Source organism: Chrysochloris asiatica, unplaced genomic scaffold (genome assembly GCF_000296735.1).
Source record: "Chrysochloris asiatica unplaced genomic scaffold, ChrAsi1.0 scaffold00271, whole genome shotgun sequence".
Classification (NCBI taxonomy): Eukaryota; Metazoa; Chordata; class Mammalia; order Afrosoricida; family Chrysochloridae; genus Chrysochloris; species Chrysochloris asiatica.
The window spans coordinates 1,463,199-1,473,170 of record NW_006408789.1 but is presented as its reverse complement, the minus strand read 5'-3'; the positions used below and the strand labels follow the sequence as shown (position 1 = coordinate 1,473,170).

The 9,972-nt window shown below is 42.9% G+C and overlaps 1 protein-coding gene across 1 annotated transcript in view; it reads right to left on the bottom strand.

Moving 5' to 3' along the window:
* CCDC170 (coiled-coil domain containing 170) overlaps positions 1-9,972 on the bottom strand; it is a 120,916-nt gene that overhangs the window by 35,621 nt on the left and 75,323 nt on the right. Inside the window, exons 6-7 of the mRNA XM_006874358.1 lie at positions 5,969-6,169; positions 949-1,122 (exon numbers count right to left, since the gene is read on the bottom strand). Coding sequence (XP_006874420.1) covers positions 949-1,122; positions 5,969-6,169 — 375 coding nt within the window. The remainder of the gene's footprint in view (positions 1-948; positions 1,123-5,968; positions 6,170-9,972) is intronic.

Genomic DNA, 9,972 nt, shown 5'->3' with positions numbered 1-9,972 from the left:
TTTTTTCATCTAGGATATTAAAAGTTCATGAGTGACTATCTAAGGTGCAACTATTTTTTTGGTCTATCTATGTACAGAAGAAAGAAGACTAAAGAGGATTGAAGAGGACTGGAATTAGTCCAAAGGACTAATGAAAATGTAAACATCAATTTCCAAGACTCTGAGACCAGAAGATCTAGATGGTATCCAGCCATCACTACCAATTGCTCTGAAAGGGATCACATTAGAGGGTCCCAAACAGAGTGAGAGAAAATGTAGAGCAAAAATCAAAATTTAAAAAAAGAAGAAGAAAAGATCAGTCTTACTAGTCAGAAAGAGACTTGTGGAATCTGAGACTATGGCCTAGTAAAGAACTCACTTTTATGGCGCAATTTTCAGCCAAGCAGAAGATAGGTATATAGGGGGAAACACTAGCTTTGTGTGCTCACCATGGAATGATCAACCATTCAAAATCCAAAAAAGGGCAAAGTTGAGAAGGGATGGGAAGCTGGTGGAATGCAGGTGGGACCTGCCAAACTTGGTTCATCAGCTCTGCAGCTACATGAGTCAGAAGCCTGCAGCCTGACATCTAACCGAAGGACATGGGACTGACCATCTCTACAACTAACTGTAGGAGCCACTGCCTTGGTATATATACATATATAAGCTTCTCCAGAAAGCTCAGCCTAAGACACACTGCACATCAGACACATATAGCTGTCAGCTCCCGTAAAGAGTCACAGTCTCCGAAACCCTACACAGGGTCGCTATGAGTGAGAAACAATACTATGGCAGTGAGTTTGGCTTTGTGGAGTATCAACCGCTCAGACTTGAAATAGAGACTCAAATTCCAAATGCATATTGTTATGTCTTCTAGTGACATTGGTAAATATTGTAGGGGTAAATTATTGTTCAATAATTTGGGATTCTCAGAAATTCCTTTCCTGAGTCCTGCTTTAATAGCTCTACCTTTCTCTGTAAATTGTGGGCGATCGTCTTGTTTTCAACGACTGCATGGCTCTCAAGGCGGATCAGCTGCTCTGTGCGGGCTAAAACTACATCCAGACGCATGTCAAAGCCAAGTTCAGCAGCCATCTGGTCCAACTTCATTTTTTCTGAAAGCTGATCCAGAAATCTAAGATACTAAATGCAAAATGGAACACAAAAATATAGTTAATGGGTAATCTCACAGAAGCTTTCTCTTTCTTACCTTACAGGTAATTCACATGATACCCAGATGAATCCTGAACCCCAAATTCAATGCTTGGTAATGGAGTACTGAAGCAGCTAAGAAAACTCTACAGAGTAGTTCTCTGTAACATATGGGGTTATAACACATGAACCAGAATTGATTTGACAGCAATCAACAATATTTAAATTCTGTAAAACACTGTTTCAAATTTTACGTGTATATTCCCATTGGTGGACCATGCATTTCATAGCAGTACTTATGGGAAACAGTTTCTATTTCTACATGTAGCCCATCCACCTAAAATGCAAAGATCTAAAGGAAAATTAAGAAGATTAAGACAGGCCAACCTAGACCCCACTTAGCTGTATTTTTCATCAGAAGTACCTACTTAAAGACTCTTTCTTGGCTGTGCCCCCAGAAGGTTGCTAGAAACTTTAATTCCATACAAGTGAAACATAACTGTATTATTTTGTGCATCTGAATCTCAGTTTAACATAGATAGGAAACTATTCTGCACTATTTTGTATAAACCTCAATTATCTACAATCCTGGGTTGTACAAACAGTTTGCAATTTAAACCTCCCCAGGAGAGCCCTGGTGTAGCACTGTTAGATAAGCACTGGACTGCTAACCTCAAGGTCAGCAGTTCAAATCCAGCAGCCACTTATGGAAACCCACCATTGATGTTGTTGTTGGTAAGTACCAATGAGTCAGTTCCAACTTTTAACTACCCTGTATAGTGTTTCCAGAAGCCCTAGTGTGGCATTGCAGGATAAACACCGGACTGCTAACTGCAAGGTCAGCAGTTCAAACCCACTAGCTACTCTCTAGAAACCCTATACAGAGTCGCTATGGGTAAGAATTGACTCAATGGCACATAACGACATCACTGGTACCGCCAAAGAAGAGGCCTAGTGATATGCTTCCATAAATATTCCCGTCAAGAAAACCCTCAGGAGGGTGTGGAGCAAGGTAGAATCTCCACTGAGTAGTATCCATTCTGCCTAGTCAAGGCTGATGAAAGGAGATAAAGACAGGTCTCTTGCAATATGATAGTGAATAATTGTTATCAGAACTGATTGTAAGGGCTAGAAATGTAAAGGTAGACGTTTGGGGGCAAAGGAAGGGGAGTGATTAACCTTGCAGTTTAGAAGCGGAGGTCCCTGGGACCATCAAAGGAGAAGAGTGGGGAACGGAACCCTACCCAGAGAAGCAGTGATGCCAGGGATGGAGACAGAGACGATGACGTGGGGAGATGGAGTGGCTGGAGACTTTGGACCCGGAGAGAGTGAGGGGCAGTATAAGGATGACCAGGGGCCAGGCTTGTGGGGTATACCCTTTGGTTGATGGATGATGCATGGAAGGGATTGTAACTATGGCAAGGAAATGGTATACAATGGGATCAATGGGAAGGTGATGTCCTCCCATGTAAACTATCACATAATTCACAATAAAGCATTAAAAAAGAAAAGAAAGAAAACCCTCTAGAGCAGTTCTACTCTGACACAAAGGTGGGTGCAATGCAAGATTTAAGCTCTGTGACACACTGTTTTCAGTTTGACATGCATACTGCCATTGTAGGCCACGAATTCCATAGCTATTACCTATGGGAAATTCACCATGGGCAGAATCCATTTACATAATTTGCTTTCATAACTGAGAACCATTTTGGTATGTTATTGTTGTTGTTGCTATGTGCTGTTGAGTCGGTTCTGACTCATAAAGACCCTGTATAGGGTTTCCAAGGAGCAACTGATGAGTCTGAACCACCGACCTTATGATTCAAACTGCCCTTGTAGTCCAGGACTTTACCCTACATACAGCACCACACCAGGACTTTACCCTACATACAGCACCACACCAGGACTTAACCCTACATACAGCACCACACTAGGACTTTACCCTACATACAGCACCACACCAGGACTTAACCCTACATACAGCACCACACCAGGACCCCCAATTAAAATGAGTTAGTACATAATGCAGGTAGGATATTTCCTGAATTTTAGTTAAAGAAGAATGAAAATCAATGAGTTCCTGGAGTACAGGTTTTTAAACCAAGGAGCATTTTTCATGGCCAAATTCTGTACCAAGTATTTGATTCCGCTTATCTTCCTTTCCATTCCCACCTCACCCCTCTATGGACCCCTACAGCCACAAACACTTCTTTCTCCATCCTGCCCAACAAAGCCTTACTTGGATATGATTTTTCAGAACTATTGGCTCATCCTTCTTTCTATTGATCACCAAACTTCAGAGTAGTTTTTGTTGTTATTGTGTGCCATCAAGTCAGTTCCAACTCATAGCAACCCTGTATAGGGTTTCCAAGGAGCGACTGGTAGATTTGAACCACTGACCTTGAGGTTATCAGTGCAGCACTTATCCTACAGTGTCATGCCAATAGTCTGCACTTCAGTCTGCACTTAATACTCAACCCCTTCCCTTTCTTGTCACCCTTCAGCCCAATGCAAACTGGCTTCTCTTTTCCAACCACTGCAGCTGCCGCTAGGAGGCCATCTAGTCTGGACCTCTCCTCCTTGTCACCATCATTTGTGAGTCTCTCTGCAACCTCAAGCCTCCAGTGATGGCAAAATGACTTTTCTAGACCATTTCTTACACTTAGTATTCTACAGAATAAAGAATACTCAGTCTTCATAATCGAGCACCAAGTTGTTCATCCAGTCTTCTCTCCTACCTTAATCCAAGCACGCGCCATGCCCCAGCCAAGCAGGACCAGAACACTGTCATCTAGGAGTACATATGCACCTGCCACTTCCCAAGCCTTTATGCAAACTTTTTCCCCTACAAGTAGGCACCCTTTCTCTCAACTAAAACCCTGCTTATCTTCAATAAACAAACTCAACTATTACTGTCTGTTAGGGGTTGAATTGTGTCCTCCACCCTGCCCCCAAATCAAAACAAGAAAAATCTGTTGAGCTCCAAATCCCTGTACCTGCAAACGTAAGTCTGACTATGGAAACAGTCTTTCTTAGAGGATTAGAGAAAAATCAAAAACACTGCCATCAGGTCAGTTCTGACTCATAACAACCCTGCACAGGGTTTCTGAGAATGTCAATCTTTTCAGGAGCAGACAGCTCCATCGTTCTCCCAAAAAGCTGCTGGTGGGCTCGAACCACCAGCCTTCTGGTCAGCAGCCCAGCACCTATCATGCCAGAGTAGGGTGGGTCCTAGTCCTGATCCCCTTGCTGCTGGCACCTTATAAAAGGGAAGAAAACACAGGAAAAGAGTCACACATGGGAGACACTTTTCAAGGATCTGTACCAGGCAAGGAATGCCAAGAAAGGTCCAGGAAGCTCCCAAGCTGACAGGGACAAGGAACCCTTCCAAGGAGCCAACAAGGAGTACAGGCCCTGCTGAGGGCCTGGATTCAGACGGCAGCTCCCAGAGCAGAGAGAGTAACTTTCTGATCTTAAAAGTACACACCTCGTGGTTATTTCATTCTGGCATCCCTAGGAAATGAAGCCACCTCCCCTCTACAATCAGCCCCCCCTCCAAAAGGTACAGCTGCTCTCACTGACTTCCTACAACACCCGATTAGCTCATGGCATCTGTTTATTATAGCGCATGGCGCCTTACCCTGTGCGGCTTCAGAAAATACCATTCTCTCTTCATTTTGTTTTTCCATGAACATTTTGAAGCCTTCTCATAGCATAAGACAGTGTTTGAATATCTGTCTGCCCTGTTTGTTGTTGTTAAGTGCCAAGTCAGTTCAGACTTGTATAAGGTTTCTGAGGAGCGGCTGATGGGTTTAAACAACCAACCTTGCACTTAGTGGTGGTGGTGTGCCGTGGAGTCGGTTCTGACCTATAGAGACCCTGCATAGGGTTTCCAAGGCTGCAAATCTTTACAGGAACAGAGAGCCTCATTTTTCTCCATTGGAATGGCTGGTAGTTTCAAACTGCTGTCCTTGAGGTTAACAGCCCAACTTTTAACCACTATGCAGTAGTCCAGTGCTTATTCTACAGCCTCACACCAGAACCACCACTCACTTAGATCCATTTAAGATTAGAAACACATATTACTCATGCCTTAGCCCCCAACCTTCACGGCTTTATATACAATGTTGTTGTTATTAAGTGCTGTTGAGTCAGTTCTGACACATATTGGAGAATGTTGAAAGTGCCATGGCCTGCCAAAAGAACCAACAGATCCTTTTTGGAAGACGTGCAGCCAGAGTGCTCCTTGGAGGCCAAGATAGCCAAACTTTGTCTCTCATACTTCAGACATATTGTCAGGAGGGACCAGTTGCTGGAGAAGGATATCATGTTTGTTAAGGTGGAGGGTCAGAGAAAAAGAGGAAGACCCCCAACGAGATGGATTGGCTAAGTGGCAGCATCGATGGACTCAAGCCTGGCAACAGTAGTGAGGTTGGGCCAGGATCGGGCAGTGTTTCGTTCTGCTGTGCATAAGGTCGTTATAGGTCGGTACCGACTCATGGCATCTAACAACAACAACAAAGGTTTCCAAGGAGCAGCTGGTGAGTTTGAACCACCAACCTTGTGATCCAGTGCCTTATTCCACAGGGCCACACCAGGACCCCAGCATACCTATTATCACATTCAATAAACACATGGCGAGTTTAATTGAACTAATTTGAATTGAGGAAGCTTCAAAAGATAGTAAGAGGCCTAAGAGGGACACCCATTGCTCTAGAAATTTGTTGATGCCAAAATTTAATCAATCTAAGTCCTGTAAGATTCACAAGGTTTGGAGGTAAAATGGAATACTGTAACGGACATTTTCCTCCCAGAGGCATGCCCTCAGGTGATTTACTTTTTGGTTCTCAAAATTCAAGTTGTCTCTCAAACACTCTCCAGATGCCAGCTCTTCCTCCAGTTGTGTTAATTGGCCCTGAAGAGTTTCTAACTGATTCTCTGCTTTCTGGGCCCTCTGAAAAGCTTTCTGGTGCAGCCTCGCCTCATTCCCCAACTGTTCCATGAGCTTTGATATTTGGGCATCAAGCTGGGAGACCATCTGGAAACAAAGAAAAACAGGACAAGGATAAGTCTTGTTTGAGATGCAACGAAGTGTTAAAATCTAGTGCTCTGCCAGGCAGCGTAAACTATTTATAACACCAGAGTCTAGAATCTTTGTAAAATTTCAATTAAAAAAAAAATATTTGATGGCAGTATTTGCCTACCCTGGAAAGAAATTTACATTCATTTAATTAATTTTCATATAATTCCTTAAACAGGTTAATTGATCAATATTTATGGGGAACGTTTACCTACCTCCCAAACTGGCATTCATTTAGGAGTTTCAAGGCTTAGCTGGGAGTTTAGACAAGAAGTACTTTGTATAACCTACAGAAGCAGCATTTCCTTAGGACAGGTCTTCGTCTGATTACAAGGTTACACTGTGAATTAATCTTAATAGGGAACCTAGAAACCGCTGAGAAATTCTAGCATAGAGATGTCTTCAAGCTGTTCTTTGCTTTCAAATTTGTATGGAGCATTGGATAGCTATGTACTAAATTTATGGTACATGTGTTACATAGTTATAATAATGTTACCGTTTCTCAGCATTTGAAAGTTCAAAATCCTGCAGCTCTAGATTGGGCAGTGGCATAGTGGTCTACTGAGCTGCTAACCAAAAGCAGTTTGAATCTACCAGCCACTGGAGATAGATGAGGCTTTCTGCTCCTATAAAGATTTGCAGCATTGGAAACAGGGTCACTATGAGTTGGAACCGACTCGACAGCATCGAACCACCACCACCATTGTAGAGAAGATCTGATGGCACAATGGTGCAATAAGTTCTCAGCTGTTAACTAAAAGGTCAGTGGTCCAGGTATCTGACTGCTACCTCCTCTGCTAGGTATCAAGTCGTTGTTCCTGCAGTTGTCCGGCCCATTGCTTCCATTTCTTCACTGAAGAAAGTCTTAACTTTCTCCTTAAATCAAGGGCAGAAAAGTTTGCCAAAGACTTTAGATAACACTTGGAGAAAACACAAATTGGTTTCACTAAATCCAGTTCCTCATAAAATGTTGAATTCAATCAAACCACCATGTTTGGGGTGAAGAAATCATTTTGTTTGGATGATTCATTTTGTAAGAGGACAGGGAAAGAGTAGTTCTAACGCTCCATAACACGACAGGGACATTTTTTGCAGAAATGGAAACTACTGGAGTGTTTCAGAGTTACAGTGTATGTTACATAAATACTGTTTGCCTATCTATAAACAAAGGAGTTCTGGTAGTGTAGTGGTTACGAATCGGGCTGCGAACCTGAAGGTCAGCAGCTCGAAACTACCAGCTGCTCCGTGGGAGAAAGATGAGGCTTTCTACTTCCGTAAAGATTTACACCCTCGGAAACCTTGTACAGGGTCGCTATGGGTCGGAACCGACTCGACGGCACTTAACAACAACAACAATCTATAAACAGGAGTCGTGGTGTGTGGCACTGTGGACTAATGCGCCACACTGCAAAGCCATTTAAACCACAAGGTCGGTGGCTCAAGCTCACCAGTTGCTCTTTGGAAACCCTATACAGGGTCGCTATGGGTCAGAATCAACTCGACAGCACTTAACAGCAACAAAATCTATAAACAACCATGGTTAAAGCAAGAAGACATTCTAAAACAAAGTCCACTGCTACCAAGTTGATTCAGACTCATAGTGAGGCTGTAAAACTGACCCACAGAGCTTCCAAGACTGCAAATCTTTATGGAAGCAGACTGCCACATCCTTCTCTAGAGTGGCTGGCGGGTTCAAACCTCTGACCTTCCGATCAACAGTCAAGAGCTTAATCCGTTATACCACCAGAGCTCTTGTAGAAGATATTCTGTCTGTCTTCAAAGTTTTTGAAAGATTATTCTGAGGAAAAACAATGAAGTTTGTGATGAGTTGCCCTCAGAACTCAAGTTTAGGACAAATAAGTATAAATCAGAAAGGCAATCCCACATGAGGATACAGAAGAATTTTCTTGCTGCCCCAGAATTATGAAAACAGCACATGACCACATAAGAAAATCAGTAAAGACATAAAAAAGGTGAATGGGCCAGAAATAATTACCTAAGATCCCACTACAAAGAGGCAGCAATTATTAAGATCTTTAAATAATTTATTGTAGGCTTTTATGCACTGTCGGAGTCCTGGTGTGAGTTAATGCGTTGGACTGCAAAGTCAGTTTGAACTTCAAGGTCGGCAGTTCCTCAGAAACACTACACAGCGTCGTTATGGGTTGGAACTGATTCGACAGCACTTCACATGAACTGTTATCATTGAGTTGATTTCTTTATATATCATTTTGTGTCTTTGTTTTCACTTAATTGTATTTTAAGCATCTTCCCATGTCAAACTCTTTAGCATTTCAATGGCTACATTAAGATTCCATTGTGAGAAGGCATTACAATGTGCATAGGTATTACATTAAGCTTATAAAGGAAACATGTTCCAATAATTGTTGTTTGCTGTAAGTTGTAATAGAGTCAGTTCAGAACTCACAATGGCCCCAAATGTTTCCTGGTCCTGTATCACCTTCACAAATCATTAGTGTGTTCCATCTAATTGTGTGACCACTGTGTATTTTGAGTGTTTTCCAACCTAGCTAGCTCATCATCCACAACTGTGCCAGACAGGGTTCTGCTGTGATCCATAGGGCTTTCACTAACTAATTTTCCTACTCCAGATCTTCCTAGTCTGGAAACAACGCTGAGACCTGTCCACTTTGCGTGACCCTGGTGTGGCGCTGTGGGTTAATGCGCCAGACTGCAAAGCCGTTTGAACTGTAAGGTTGGCAGTTCAAGCTCACCAGAGTCTCCTTGGAAACCCTATACAGGGTCGCTATGGGTCAGAACCGACTCGACGGCACTTAACAAAAACAACTGTCATTAAAATACCAGTGACTTCGCTTTCAGCATCATAGCAACATCCAAGCCACCACAGTCTGACAGACTGACAGATGAGTAGAGGAAAAGCAGATAATAGGAAGTTCCACATGGTATGGTTGCAAGTGCATATCAAATTATATATCAATCTGGCTGTGCATATATGATTAAATGTCTGAAAACGTATGTTTTATTTCTGGGTAGTAGGGTTTGGGGTGACTTGTATACCAGTGGCATAGCTCCCAGCATCATAGCAATGGTATGCATACAATGGTATGCAAGGGAAATCAAGATTCAAAAGACAGCCAAGCATCTTAACATTATTTCCCCCCTTTTACCCATCAAACCATGCCTCAATCCCTGTATCCCAGAACCCTATTGTTCCATGGTTGTGCATACGTTATTTACCTCTGTCCTACTTAGCCCATGCAAACCTGCCTAACTGTTCTCCCATCTGCCTTGTTCTTCCATTACCCTCTCCCTTTCCTGTGTATTGCACCCCCTCCAGCACCCAAGCCATCCTGTGTCCATTCCGTACCCTGTGCTCCACCTTCCCCTCATCCCACCACCCACATCCCAGTAACCGGGAAAGATTAGACGGTTCTGGATGGGGTTCTGGATTCCACCTATGGTCTTATGTAATGTAAAGGCTCCACAGGAAGCCTCTTTCACTGGGCAACTTCCAGTCCCCTTTAAGGTATTCCAATCTGTTGTAAGCTAAAGATGGATTTACAAGCTTTCTGTAGTGATGTTTCTGGCTATTCCTTTCTCCCTCCCTCTAGTGTCTTATTTTACATTGGTAGGCAAGGGAAACCAAGATTCAAAAGACAGTCAAGCATCTTAAAATTATTCCCCTCTTCAAACCATGCCTCAATCTCTATATCCCAGAGCCCAGTTGTTCCAAGGTTGTGCATACCTCATCACTTACCTCTGTCCCACTTAGCCTATGC